At 39.3% G+C, this 15656-nt stretch overlaps 2 protein-coding genes across 2 annotated transcripts; one reads left to right on the forward strand and one right to left on the reverse strand.

Moving 5' to 3' along the window:
* Positions 1-1572: 1572 nt before the first annotated feature.
* On the forward strand, positions 1573-2511 carry LOC139009808 (olfactory receptor 7G3). Its single transcript, XM_070413919.1, has one exon. It carries the CDS (start codon positions 1573-1575, stop codon positions 2509-2511), a length of 939 nt encoding a protein of 312 aa, XP_070270020.1.
* Positions 2512-6248: 3737 nt separating this feature from the next.
* LOC139009809 (olfactory receptor 7G2-like) lies at positions 6249-7187 on the reverse strand. Its single transcript, XM_070413920.1, has one exon. It carries the CDS (start codon positions 7185-7187, stop codon positions 6249-6251), a length of 939 nt encoding a protein of 312 aa, XP_070270021.1.
* Between the last annotated feature and the right edge of the window lie 8469 nt (positions 7188-15656).

Genomic DNA, 15656 nt, shown 5'->3' on the forward strand with positions numbered 1-15656 from the left:
CCAGCTACCTTCGTTGGTCCAACTGCCCTTCCTGGGGACAGATTTCCCACCTCCACACTTCAATTTCCAGAGGAAAGACGAGTTACTCATTGATGGCTCCTAGGTGATCTTAAGTGCCCCAGTAAATGCTATGAGATATTTGACAGTTTGTTTTTTATTTTTCAACCAGCTATCTGGAGGACATCCAAGAGGTAAGAGAAAGTTCAGTAGGATTAACTTATAAGTGAAATTTGAAACTAATGTCATATATTTACTTTCCCTGTTTCATCTAATTTGTAACCAGCTTTCATCATTTCTGGCTCCTGTTGTATCTTCTAAATTCTAGGGACTCTTTCCCCACCTGAGCATGAATTAGCCTCTTCAAAAACCACACAGATGTTCTACCATTCTCTGGTTTCCCTCATTTATTTGGTCTTGAGTTGGGCAAGGGTGGGGTACATTTGGCTTCTCGATTTTTCCATATTTGGTTCAGATTTCATTCTTAGAGGAGAATCAAGTCTCATCCCTCTCTCTTTACTGCGTGGACTCTGGGATTGAAGATTGAGATTCACTCGTTTACATTTTCAGTCTTTCTTTGAAAAAACCCTACACAAAACATTATTTTAAATAAAAATAAATATTTTAAACCACCAGAACAGTACAAGTGAGCAGTAAATAAACAGCATGCAACCACTTTCCAGAATTTATGCTGAAATTTTGCCCTATATGCTTCAGGTACCTTTTAAAAATAATAAAGTATTATATATTACATAAAGTCTTCTTTATTTTCTTTTATTTTTAACTGAGTTTCAGACATCCAACATCTACACAGAAAGGCCCTTCTTTGCCTTCATACAGGGATAACTTATGTCATCATGGAAAAGTCCTCTTTATTATTATTTATCCCCCTCCTTCCCTCTCAGATGTTACCACTCTATGGAATTTGGTGGGTATTTGCTACACTTGTTCTAACACTATCATTACATGTGAATGTGTCTCTATAAAGACTTCTCTACTATGGGGAAATTATAACAAACCCAAATGTCCATTGATGTGATAATGTATGTTAAAATTAATGAACCAGACCTCCTTATATCAATCTTGATAAATATAGGAACTACAATGTTAAGCCAAAAACAAAGTTGCTGGCCCTAGCTGGTTTGGCTCAGTGGATAAAGCGTTCGTCTGTGGATTGAAGGTCCTGGGTTCAAGGGTATATGCCTGGGTTGCAGGCTCGATCCCCAGTAAGGGGCATACAAGAGGCAACCAATCAATGATTCTCTCATCATTGATGTTTCTCTCTCTTTCTCCCTCTCCCTTCCTCTCTGAAATCAATAAAAAAATATTTTTAAAAACGTTGCTGAATTAAATACACAAAGAATAGATGGAAAATAAAACCTTGGGACAGAGGGTGGTAGGAGGCAGGTTGTATGGGAATATAAAGCAAGGGAAGAAGAAGAGAGGGTAAGAGAAGAAAGCAGGAGAAAGCATCTATAACTGATTTGGTCTAAAAATATAGACAAGTTTAAGGAAGTTTCCCTTATGTAGTGTTTGATCACCACCTTCATCTTTTCTATCAGGATCATCAACAACATGAAATCAGGAAACCTCTCTGATACTGCAGAATTCCTCCTCCTGGGACTGTCAGGGGATCCAGAACTGCAGCCCGTCCTCTTCTGCCTGTTCCTGTCCATGTACCTGGTCACTGTGCTTGGCAACCTGCTCATCATCCTGGCCATTATTTCTGACTCCCACCTCCACACGCCCATGTACTTCTTCCTCTCCAACCTGTCCTTTGTTGACATCTGTTTCACCACCACCACGATCCCGAAGATGCTGGTGAACATCCAGACACAGAGCAAAGCCATCAGCTACACGGGCTGCCTCACCCAAATCTGCTTCGTCCTGACTTTTGCTGGATTGGAAAATGGAATTCTGATAATGATGGCCTATGATCGATTTGTGGCCATCTGCCACCCCCTGAGGTACAATGTCATCATGAGCCCCAGACTGTGTGGGCTGCTGGTTCTGCTGTCCTTCCTTATTAGTGTTCTGGATGCCCTGCTCCACACTTCGATGGCACTACGGCTGTCCTTCTGCACAGACCTGAAAATCCCCCACTTTTTCTGTGAATTAGCTCATATTCTCAAACTCGCCTGTTCTGATATCTTCATCAATAACCTCTTTGTGTATTTAGTGACCAGCTTGTTGGGTGTTGTTCCTCTCTCTGGGATAATTTTCTCTTATACTCGAATTGTGGCCTCCATTCTGAAAATCCCATCAGCTGGTGGAAAGTATAAGGCATTTTCCACCTGTGGGTCTCACTTAATAGTTGTTTCCTTGTTCTATGGGACGGGTTTTGGGGTATACCTCAGTTCTGAGGCTACACACTCTTCCAGGAAAAGTGCAATAGTATCAGTGATATATACAGTGGTCACCCCTATGATGAATCCATTTATCTATAGTCTGAGGAACAAGGACATGATAGGAGCTTTGAGTAACCTCATCTCTAGAATATCATCTTTTCATTGATATGTCAGCTGCTTTGGGCTTACACTGCTGGAATATGACAGAGAGAAATAAATAATGAGAGATCCAGAAAGCCTAACCAACCTCTTTGAATACCCCATACCAGAGATCAATTGGTTAAAGGTGAGCATTTTAGAATCAGACCCTCTGAGTTTGAATCCTCCATCTGTTAAACCATAGTTCTGGGTCTTTAACAATTTATTTCAACTCCCTAAGCTCAGTTTCCTCATCTATGAAATTGGCATAATTATAGTAGTTTACATGTTGAGAAGATTTGAGATACTTCATTCTATCAGTGAGGATTTATGTCTTCAGCTGTAATAAGGCAAAAGTCTCAACTCCAATGGTGTCAAATGATAAAAACAAGTATCTTCCCCAAGAAAAACTTCCGAGATCAGGTAGGTCCAGGCACAAAACCACAAGGCTGCATTTCACTCTACCACGTGTTGGCTTCTTCCTCGATTCACAAAACAATGAACAGGGCTTGCTTAAGCTGAAGGTAAGCTTTGCATAGGCCTGAGTCATGACTACCCATAATGACTTGCCCAGTGAGGAATTTATGATCAGGTCACCCTGTGAAGTTACTTTCAATTACATTTATTACAGAGTCCATTTTCATCTTTACTGTGAATTTATTCACACCTGGAGAAGTTCCTTCCTTAGCCTATTAGCACCCATAGAAATTACTTCCTTCTTTTCATGTAACTATTCCCCTTTCATTTCTCATACATATCCCATACCTTTACCTCCTAGTTGGAACAATATTTGGGTTTCTGCCTAAATCACTGATTCCTGAATAGCTATTGTTTTGGATCTCAAGTAATAAATTTTAGACACCTCCCTTACCCTTCTTAATCCAGAATGACATAAATACCTCATTTTGCCTTACTGTCTTGGAAATGTTCATGCTAATGTGAATTCTCCTTGCTTACCTATTAAAAGACGATATTCTCTTGTTAATTTGCCTAATATCATTTTAATTATTCAACCCCAGAAGAACTAAGAGGGAAAAGGGAAAATTCCCCCATCCTCAATATTGCTATAGCACCATAATTAATCTTGCTATTTTGTAAAGCAATTACTCTACTTGCTCTTCTTTGCCATCAAGTCAAATATTTTTCTCCATTGCTCTTTCATATAAATTAATATATATATATTTGTATTGATTTCAGAGAGGAAGGGAGAGGGAGAAAGAGATAGAAACATCAATGATGAGAGGGAATCATGGATCGGCTGCCTCCTGCACATCCCCTACTGGGGATGGAGCCCGCAATCCAGGCATGTACCTTGACCCGGAATCGAACCAGGACCTTCTGGCTCAACCACTGAGACACACCAGCCAGGTTTATATAAATTTTTAAATCTGCTTTTCACATACAATAACATCCCAGAATTTTTATTAATTCTATAATGATATTTAAGGCAAATAAAAGCTCTGTGCTATTTCACACACACACACACACACACACACACACACCCCTTATCTAATAAAGAAGGAATATGCTAATTGACTGTCACACCCTCACAAATGGCGGTACCCACAGCCAATAAAGAGGAATATGCTAATTGACTGCCATGCCCTAACAAGATGGCGGCGCCCACAGCCACAAGATGGCGGTGCCCAGTCCCCTCAGCCCCGCCTCATCCCGCTGGAGTCCCCCAGTACTCTAAGCCCCACCTCATCAACTGGAGTCCCCTAGTCCCCTCAGCCCCACAGGGTAAGGCAGTTGGGGGCAATCAGTCTGGCAGGGGAGGGCAGTTGGGGATGACCATGCCAGCAGGGGAGCAGTGAGGCGTCAATCAATCAGGCTGGCAGGCAGAGTGGTTAGGGGCAATGAGGTAGGCAGGCAAGTGGTTAGGAGCCAGCAGGGAGAAGGGAACTGCCTTGTGTTTCTGCCTCCTCCCTCTGTGCTGACGCCAGGGACATAACCATGGGGAGTGTTTGTGTACACATTTAAAAACTGCCTCTGTTTCCTGTGGTGATGTGGACTCCCAAAAGCCAAGCCATGTTGGCTCTCAGAGCTAGATGATTTGGGACCCTGGCTCTCAGGTTTTTCATAAAAGTTAGAGCACTACGCATATGGTTCAAACCCTTTGGTCTTTATGGATAAGTTGAGTTAGGGATTCCCTCCTGGCTGTAAGGTGCTATAACAAGGATGGGTTTAGAATGTATGTCTCAGCTTTTCATGTCTATTATGTAGTCGGTATTTTTGCAGTTCCCTAATGTGTAAGAGTCACTCAACCAGCTTCTGGATTTCTCTCTGAGGGAATTGTTCTGTGTGTACCTGTATATTAGTGTGTTCCTGGGAGCAGGGAAGTCACAAACTCCCTATTCTTCCACATTGCTAACATCAGTGAAAAGTCATTAATTAAGTTTAAGCTTTTAACAAGGTCAGTATTAGGGCAAATTTATTTCATATATATCATTGGGAAAAATAAAAGAGTGATAAAAGATATATTAGACGCCAATGAAAATGACAGATGTGTAAGGCAAAAATGATCAAATACTGGAAATGAAATACTGGCTCCGTCCATCCAATATGTCTCCCAGGTCACATTGCTTCCTCCTTTCTCTCTATCTCTTCCACTTCTGTTTTTATAAAAATACATGGCATTAGGGCCACCTGATAAGCCAGGATAAGTGTAATCTCTGCAAAAACCTCCTTTCCCCCCAAATAAGTAACATTCATATTTTTATCAAATAAGTTCAGAATCACATATTGGAGTTGGGGGTTAGGATATGGACATATTGTCTTCAGGGTTGCCACTTAATGCACAATAGATGCCCTCCGATTGACTCCATAGAAAATCCTTTTAACATTTGACCCAGGTAAGGATAGTTTTCTGTCTCTGGGCATTATGTCAAGTATGACACTTATGACACTTATATCCCTTCTTAGTGAACCTGAGAAAAACCATTCTTAGAAAGAATTCACCAAATAGAGGAATGGATGATTTCTACTCTCCTGTTCTTGAAGTCCTTACCTCTGAAGTCCTTGTAATGACAGACAACTCTCTTAATTGTTTGACCACATAAGCATATGTTTTAGGAATTCCTTTTTTTATTAGATCCAAAGCCTTTCTCACCAATGAAGTTCAATTACCTCACAATCATCTCTCACTATTGAGATGATATAATTATGCTCATTTTATAGTTAATGTAACTGAGTATGGTGGATGCTAATGTTGCTCAAAGGTTTCAACAGATCCAAGTTTCAACACTAAGTTAAAATGAATTTGGTCATTATATTCTGATCATTTAAGAAAAATTATCTCAGAAATTGCTAAATTTCTGAGAAAGAAAGGTGAGCTTCCTTGCTTCACTGTGGGCCTAACTTTGGGTTTCAATTGACATGGCCCTATCATGGGAGAAGGGGGAAGACGGTCTCTAGAAGTGAATGCAGAATGCTTCCATTCTTTTTCCGTATTATCCATATTCTACTCCTATACCTCTTCTGAGAGTTATTTATTTAAATATTACTAATCCTTTCAGCACTGCCTCCAGTTCTGATTATATAGAACCTGAGAAAAGAGGTTGAGTTAAAAATTAAAATAATTTGTTAAACAACACAGAAATTTAGGAAATTCAGGTTTCAACACCAAGTTAAAATGCATTTGGTCCTTATATTCTAATCACTTAAGAAAAATTTGGAGATAAAAGAATTAGGCATTCAGGATCTCCCACAATTTTTATCACTATTATTCATTCTAAATATCCAAGTTGAAAGTAGATGACACAGTCACAAACATGAAGGTATTCTATCAATGAGTTTCTTCAAGGCCCCCTTCATGTCTTTGTTCCTCAGGCTGTAGATAAAAGGGTTCATCATTTGAGGAATCACAATGTACATCATTGAAGCCACTGAAGTCTTTCTAGGAGAGTCAGTAACCTCAGAGGTAATGTACACTCCAACAACTGTCCCATAGAACAGCAAAACAACTGAGAGGTGAGACCCACAGGTCAAAAAACCTTTATACTTTCCACCAGCTGATGGTATTCTCAAAACAGAGGAGACAATTTGAGTATAAGAGAAAATGATCCCCAAGAGAGGTATACCACCAAGGAGGCTAGCCATAAAATATATGAAGATGTTATTGATGAGGGTATCAGAACGTGTAATCTTGATGAGTTTAGCAAGCTCACAAAAAAAGTGAGGGATTTCCAGGTCCTTGCAGAAGGAGAGCCGCAACACCATCAGACTGTGGAGCAGGGCATTCCCAATGCTAATGAACACAGAGAGTGCAATCAGCAGGCCACAGAAATGGGTGTTCATGACAATGGTGTACCTCAGTGGGTGACAAATGGCCACATAGCGGTCATAGGCCATTGCTGCAAGGATAAAATTTTCCAAACCAACAAACACCATGACGAAGCAGATCTGGGTGATACATCCTATATAGCTTATGCTCTGATTGTGTGTTTGGATGTTCACCAGCATCTTTGGGATCGTGGTTGTGCTTAAACAGATGTCATTAAAAGACAGATTGGAGAGAAAGAAGTACATGGGTGTGTGCAGGTGGGAGTCAGAGACAGCAGCCAGGATGATGAGCAGGTTTCCCAGAATGGTGGCCAGGTATATGGACAGGAACAGGTAGAAGAGGAGGGACTGCAGTTTTGGATCATTGGTCAGTCCCAAAAGAAAGAATTCTGAAATATCTGATTCATTTCTGGGCTCCATGTTGTGGGTGAATCTGATGGAAAAGATGGAGTGAAAATTAAATACTAGTAAGTGGTTCTTAGATGAGCAGCAGCAGCATTACCTAGGAAACTATTAGAAATGCAAATTCTTGGTACCACTCCCCTCTTACTGCCGACAAACTTTGCAGTAAGGACCAGCAACCTATGAGATGTAGTACTTTTAAAAAAAAGAAAAGTATATTTGTGTATTGAGAACCCATATGAATATACAAATCTTCCCCCCTGTTAATTTTCCCTGCATCATCATCTCCTATACCTCCTCTTCCCTTCACTCACATTTTAACCCAATTTTTTAAGGCTCAACATTTCTGTTTCACATATTGTGCCAAGTGCTAAGACTGAAACAAAGAACAATACATGGCATCTCTTTCAGAAATATTCTTTTGCCTTCAAACAATCAGAAAGATGAGAATGAAGTAATTTGATCTCTCTCATAGAATATTGTTCCCCAAACTTTGACACGTCCAGAATCACCTGGAGGGTTTGTCAAATCACTGATGAGCTAGCTTATATTATGACCCAGTTACCTGTAGGAAACTTAGCTAAATGAAATTAAGTTATGAACACAGGAGAGAAGGTCTGAGTACATACATGTTTTCTGATTGTAGAGTTGATTGACGCATTGTTGTTAATGCTCTGAAAAATAGAGAATTGGCATTTCTAAACTGTCACTCAGTTTTCATAACTTCCTTTTAAATTTTTAATATTTCATCTTAAACGATGCCTGGATCTTCTCACTTACCTAAAAGGTATGTCCACCTCTATCCATGAAGTAATGTGTGGCAGATCATGGCATCCATTCAGGTATACACTTGGCACCTGAGCATGTATTTAAAAATGTGTCTATACAATTGAAGCTCCTAAGTTTCCTCCATGGAATCACTACTTTTCATTCCCAGAGAAACTGGACATCTATGGAGATGATATTCACTATCTCATTCTAAGAGGACTTTTTCTCCTAAGGTGCTAAGTGGCATATCATAAAAAAAAAAAAAAGAATGCTAAATGAGAGAAAGAATTAAACCCATATGCTCATAGAAAAACATACAAATAGCAGCAAGTTTTGGTCCTTGAAAACAGAGACTTAAAAATAATGCAGATTTATAAGAGAACTAGTGACCTGGTGCACGGATTTGTGCACGTTGAAAGGAAATCAATTAGAAGGTGGCCGGTGGGCGGACTGGGCGAGATGGTCCAGACACACCTTAAAGCCAACCTCCCATGATCCCTCCCTGGCTGGCTGCACCTGGGGTGGCGCTGTGGCTCCAAGGGCACCTGCAGAGTGAGTGGGGTCCCTCCGGGAGGTAGGGTCCCTTGGCTTGGCCTGTGGGGATTGGGCCGAAACTGGCTCTCTGACATCCCCTGAGGGGTCCCGGAGTGCAAGAGAGCACTCTGCAAAGTTGCTGTCCTACAAGGTGTGGAACGCAAGCACAAGTGTGCAGTAAACCAGATTCGGGGCCGACAGTACCCCAACAACAACATAACCCACAGCAGAAGGTAGAATTACGTGGCTCCATGAGGAATCAGGCTCCCTCCTCTCTGGTTTCCAGGTCCATCACCTGAGAACCACCGCTGCCAAGTCACTGCAGCTCGGCAGCTCCTGCACTGAATGTCTGACCCCTGGTGGTCAGTGCACATCATAGCTACCAGTCAGACAGACACTTAGCATATTAGTTTTTTCTATATATAGATTATGTGATAATCAGGTGTCCTAACAGGATTGTCTCTGTACAGCAGTGGCCCAATCTCTCCTGGGGAAGACAGATGGTCTTGACACCCTTTGCCATTTCTTGCATCACTTAGCCTCAAACACTCTGAATTTTATCCAAGCCAGCACTTGCTTTGTGAGTGGGAAAAGTTTTTCAAGTGAATGAGAAACCTTGGTGCCCACATTTGTATAGTAACTGTATGGGGACATTGCAATGATGAGTATGAATAGAAGAAAAGCAGCCAGCACAGCACTCACTGTATGTGACTCTTGTACTGATGTTTCTTATTGTGTGTGTGGTCCTTTTTGTCCATAAACAACGGCACCTGGAATATTTTCTTCCTCAGAAGGAAGCAATGGAGTGACAAATTGAGGAAAGAGAATAGAAAGAGAGTTCATCCTTTACATGATAACTGCAAATTTTAGGAGTGAGTTCATGAGCTCTATGAACCTCTACCTAGCAATCTTTATCAGATGGCAAAGAATGAAAGGGAACATTAATAATATATTTTAAAAATATTTCTATTGATTTCAGAGAGGCAGGGAGAGGAAGAGAGAGATAGAAACATTAGTGATGAGAGAGAATTGATTGGCTGCCTCCTGCATGCCCCACACTGGGGATCGAGCCCTCAACCTGGGTATGTGGCCTGACTGGGAATCAAACCGAAATCTCCTGGTTCATAGGTCGCTGCTCAATCACTGAGCCACTCCAGCCCGGCAATAATATTAATATTTATTTGGAATGGACCTACGCTGAAATATGTAGCAGTTAGAATAAATGAAATAATAAAGTGAATCAGATATAAGAATCAACACAAATAATAAAAAGCTATTAAAATTTAATAACAAAGTCTACAGCATGAGAAACTTTGAAATATATATTAAGACTCCCTGGTAATTTTTTGGATTGTTCAAATGAAACAATATACAGAGTTAACAATGAAGGGCTAGGTTTCCCGCTAGTCAACATTAACAAATTCACATACTTCACTGTCCTCATTCTAGATATTTTTATTGCAACAAATGATAGATGTATATGTGAAGCCCCCTGATCATGTATTGGCACAATCTTGACTTTTTTCCTTTCCTGGGGAGCAACTGTGTAAACATTATTCTTTTGCCCTTTTCACTAAAAGTATTATCATTTTATAAACAATTGCATTATTTTTCATTTTTGAAAGTTTTTATAAAAGAAACCAGAGAGTACATGTAATTTAAAATTGGCATTCTTCTGTTATCTATTTTTTATCATGTTGATATTTTTAGTCATGCTGCATGAATTTTAATCACCAGAGTGTTACACTGTATAGTCACATCATAATTTATTACTCTTTCCTAATTGATAGGTATTATGGTTAATGTCCATTATCCTATGACAATATAAATTACTGCATGGGGCAATGTCACATTCAAGATGGTGTTGCCTCTGGGAAGGAAGAACAGGAAAGGAGTAATGAAAAGAGTAGCCTCTCTCTCTCTCTCTCTCTCTCTCTCTCTCTCTGTGTGTGTGTGTGTGTGTGTGTATTACTTTATTAAAAGCCTTAAAGCTGTAAAACAAAATGTCAACATTTGTTTATTCTGGAATGAGTGGCAGATGGTTGTATATTTTTATCATACTATTTCTGCTGTTCTTACATAAACTATTTTTTTAAAATATATTTTTATTGATTTCAGAGAAGAAGGGAGAGGAAGAGAGAGATAGAAACATCAATGATGAGAGGGAATCATTGATTGGCTTCCTCCTGCATGTTGGACCCAGGCATGTGTCCTTGACCAGAATCGAACCTGGGACCCTTCGGTCTGAGGCCAGCGCTCTATTCACTGAGCCAAACTGGCTAAGGCTAAACTATTTTTAATTTTATAAAGAGAAACAGGGGTACTGGGAAGGCAGCCGGTGGAATCTCTCTGTGTTTCCACTCTCTCTCCTACATTTTGACACCCAGATACAGAGATAATATACTCTTCTGTGCATGGTGTATCATAACCCAGGAATGGAAATAAAATACAAGCTGACCATACCCATTCCCAGAATTCAGGTAAATGGCAGAACGTTTTGCAGCAGTCATCGTGTTTGAGAAGGGGCAGATTTCTGCTCAGGAGAAAAATGGGGTTCTGCCTTTTTTTTTTTTTAAGATTGGGAGACAAGCAGAGTTAGAACTAGATAAGCAGAGTGAGAAGTAGGTAAGTATTGGTACAATTATACAGAAGAATTTGTCAACAAGCAGACAGGGAGGAGTCCCTGGGACACTTCGTTCTGACTACTTGCTCTATGTCCTCTGCTCATTGCTTCTCCGGAATAGCATTGTAACAAAACATGTGCCTTTATTTGCAAGACATTAACAAAGGGACTTTAATTACCTGGTTGCCATCAGGGTGGAATGATGCTTGACATGACACGTGGATATTTAAGATGGAAGATTTGTCCACAGGAAGGGCAGAAAGACCAAGTGTGGCCACAGGCTCCTGGTCTAGAAGGATCATGTCTGAGAGGAGGCTCAGGTGTGCTGCTTTCTGACTCGGCAAAGCTCCTGAATGATGCTGTCACAGGCTGGCTCTATACTAGTGTAGTTCCTATATCCCTGGGGGTCAATATCCAAAATTCCTCATTAACCAACACCTTTGGTGTCATTTTGATCCCTGGGCAGTGGAAACTCTTAAAGACTGAGACAATTCTTAAAGAGAGACATAAATGATGACTAACTTTTGACCTGTGTTAAAGTTACTTACAAACATTTTTCTTTAAGGATTTCAGTATTTTCAAGTGTTTATTACTTTACATTTTAACTTGTTCAATATGAATTTCTTTTTTTTAAAATATATTTTATTGATTTTTTACAGAGAGGAAGGGAGAGAGATAGAGAGTCAGAAACATTGATGAGAGAGAAACATCGATCAGCTGCCTCCTGCACATCTCCTACTGGGGATGTGCCCGAAACCCAGGCACACGCCCTTGACCGGAATCGAACCCGGGACCCCTCAGTCCGCAGGCTGACGCTCTATCCACTGAGCCAAACCGGCCTTGGCCAATATGAATTTCTTAATCTATATTTTTCTTTCTTTTTGAAAAAATAAATTTATTGCTTATTTTTCCAGATATATTATTTGAAAATAAACTTATGACAAGAGGGCATTTTAATATTATTCATAATTTTACCACAAGTAAACTTCAAACACACCGATAAAATATACAAAGACACAGTGAGGCTGAAAAGAAAAATAGTTTTCTCTGTACTCCAATAAGAAGTGAAAGGTACAATGGTAGATGGGCTACACCCAAATTGTTGTGTTTATTTATGTTCCATGGTAAGTGGATATTTACCCTTTCAGATGATAAGGATTAAAGAATAGAACTGGATCCCTATCTCACTCCACTCACAAATGTCAACTTAGATTAGATTGACTTTTTTCAAGTTGTATTTTTTTTAATCCTCACCGGAGGATATTTTTTCATTGATTTTTAGAGAGAGTGCTAAGAAGGGGGAAGAGAGAGAGAGAGAGAGAGAGAGAGAGAGAAAGAGAAAGAAACATTGATGTGAGAGAGACACATTGATTTGTTGCCTCCCACAGGTGCCAGACCTGGGCCCTTGACTAGAATGGAACCTGGGACCCTTCAGTTTATGGGCTGATACTCTATCCACTGAGCCAAATGGCCAGGGCAGAAAAATAGTCTAATAAATTTGACTACAGAACATAAAATACACAAAGAAAAAACATCATTAGCAAAGTGAAAATTATAAACTGGAAGGAAATGTTTTCAACTTAACATCACAATTTAAAAAATCACCTAAGAGTGGAGAATAAAAAGTCTAATGACCTAGAAAAACTGTAAAAGGCAGGAACAGACAAACCTCAGATAACAAAATGCAGTGGCCATCAAAGTGGAAAACAGGGCAAATTCAAATTGCACAGAGATATAATTTCCCGTACATTAGAATGACAACATATTTAAAAAATTGGACAATAAGCTCTGTTAGCAAGATCATGGGGAAATAGACATCACAATTTGTTGTGGGAGGGCAAAATTTTACAACAAAATAGACAGGATTTTGGCAATATTTATCATAATTTTATAGTTATTACCCTTAGAATCAGTAATATTAATCTTAGGAAACTATCCTAAATACGCAAAAGCAAAACAAGGCTACTTATATGTAATATGCCCCAAACAGGAAACAACCAACAGCTCCAGCAATAAATAACTAGCTGAATAAACTGTTTTAATGCAGAGCGATGTGTACAAAATTGATTAGACTCAATTGTAAGATCTGAAACTATAAAACTCCTAGAAGAAAACATAGCGGTTAAGTAAGTAAGTTGCACTACATCAAAAAAGCTTCTGCACAGGAAAGGGAACAATCAACACAATAAAAAGGCAACCTATGGAATCAGAGAAAAATCTCTGTAAATCACATGTCCAATAGGGATTAATATCCAAACTATATAAGGAGCTCTTACCACTCACAAAAATACAAATAATTCAATATAATATAGGCAAAGAACCTTAGTAGACAGTTTTACAAAGACATAAAAGGCCAGCAGGTACATGAAAATGTTCTCAACATCAGTCATCAGCAGGGAAATGCAGATCAAAACTACAATGAAATATCACCTCACACCTGTTAGGATGTTTATTAATATGCTGGTGAAGATGCGGAGATAAGGCAACCCTTTTACACTGTTGGTGTGAATATTAACTGGTGCAGCCACTGTGGGAGCAGTATAGCAGGTCATCAGAAATTGAAGATATTATATAGCAATCTTACTTCTGGGTATATGTTCAAAAGAAATAAAATCAGTACCTTGAAAAGATATTTGAACTCCCAAGTTTATTGCAGCCTAGATACGGAGATATGGAAACAAGTTAAGTGTCTTGTGACAGATGAATGGATAAAAAAAGTTATATAGATATATAAAATGGCATATTATTCAGCCTTAAAATGAAAGAAATCCTGCCACATGTGACATCATGGATGAATCTGGATGGCATTATGCTAAATGGAGGGAGAGAGAGAGAGAGAGAGAGAGAGAGCACTTGGTCTGTCATAGGCCATACGAATCTAAAAAAAAAGTCAAAATAATAGAAACAGAAAGTAGAATAGTGATTGTGAGGGACTGTGGGGTAGGCATTTTAAGGAGAGATTTGTAAGTTATAAGATGAGTAGAGTCTGAGGATATAATGTACCTCAGGACAACTGTAGTTGATAATACTGTATTGTATAATTAAAATTTACTAGAAAAAAGGTTAAATCTGTTAGGTGATGAATGTGTGAATTTGATTGCCGGATCCATTTATCACAAAGTGAAATGCTCTCTGACTCCATCACTTTCAAGTCTTCTTTGTTCCCATGGCCTCAGGCTAATGGCCTCGGCTCAGTTTCACACATAGAAATGCTAATCACTAGAGGAGTTCTGCTTGTGGCTTGAGGAGATAAAAGAAGGTTGTTTTGTTTATTAAAAACCTGCAGGAACCTTGTGACCAGACTCATATCAACTAGTACAATGTTCCAATCAAAAGACATATAATGGGTGAATGAATAACAAAACAAGACCTTTACATAGGCTGTCTACAAGAGACACTTCAGATTGAAAGACACACGTAGATTGCAAGTAAAGGGATTTAAAAAAAAAAAGGTATTGTATGAAAATGGAAACAAAAAAAGCTGGGATAACAATACTTATAGCAGAGAAAATAGACTTTAAAACAAAAACTAAAACAAGAGACAAAGAAGGACCCACCATTTCTGGGTTTTTATCTGAAGAAACCCAAAACACTAAATCAAAAAGACATGTACATCCATATGTTTATTATTGCAGCATCATTTATAGTAGCCAAATATGGAAGCAACTTAAGTGTCCATCAATAGGTTAATGGATAAAGAAGAAAAGTTCATATACTAGTATACAATGTAATATAATTAAGCCATAAAAAAGAATGAAATCTTGTCATCTGCAACAACACGTGTTAGGGCCAAGAATAGAATATTGGGGACTAGCTATGGTTATGGGAAATATTAATTATGCTCTGTTAACCAGAATTGCCTTGTGTTGATTAAAGAAAGGACATTCTGACCTGCTGGGAGTTGTACACCTCCGGGACCTGGGAGTCAACCTTGGACCTGGGAGTCAACCTTGGAATTTGGTCCATTCCCATGGAAAGATTAACAACCTTGTTGCCCAAACAATGGAGTATCACCCCAGCCTCCTACTTCCCCATGCCTGAAATCCCTACGTCCCCATGCCTATAATCCATATTTCCCTGTGTAATCTTTGTCTTACCCTATATAAGCAGCTGGCTTATGAGGGGCTGCAGAGCAGATAATTTTGTGGATGACTTGCTGCTCTCCCATATTGGCAGCAGTATTGGAATAATCACTCATATATAATTCAATCCTGTCTCTGATTAATTGGCTCAAGTAGTGACAGGCAGCACACACCCATTGATTGTCTGGTTACACATGGATAAGCCTTGAGGGTATTGTGCTGAGCATCATAAGTCAGAGAAAGACAAGTGCCCAATAATTTCATTTTTATGTGGAATCTAAAAAAAACAAAATAAATGGATAAGCAGAACTAAAACAGGCTCAGATACAGAGAACATTTTGACATTTGCCAAATGAGAGGGGGTTGGAGTAATGGTTGAAAAAGGTGAAGGGATTTGGAAGTATAAATTGGTAGTTGCAGAACAGTCATGGGGATATAAAGTACAGCATGGAGAATATAATCAACTAGAGGCTCAGTGTG

This window comes from Myotis yumanensis, unplaced genomic scaffold, assembly GCF_028538775.1.
Source record: "Myotis yumanensis isolate MYYU_CA2020_CCGP unplaced genomic scaffold, mMyoYum1.0.hap1 SCAF_5, whole genome shotgun sequence".
Lineage (NCBI taxonomy): Eukaryota > Metazoa > Chordata > Mammalia > Chiroptera > Vespertilionidae > Myotis > Myotis yumanensis.

Bases quoted from the DNA above. Each gene is read 5' to 3' on its own strand.
- LOC139009808 (XM_070413919.1), top strand. From the start codon at position 1,573: ATGAAATCAGGAAACCTCTCTGATACTGCAGAATTCCTCCTCCTGGGA.
- LOC139009809 (XM_070413920.1), bottom strand. From the start codon at position 7,187: ATGGAGCCCAGAAATGAATCAGATATTTCAGAATTCTTTCTTTTGGGA.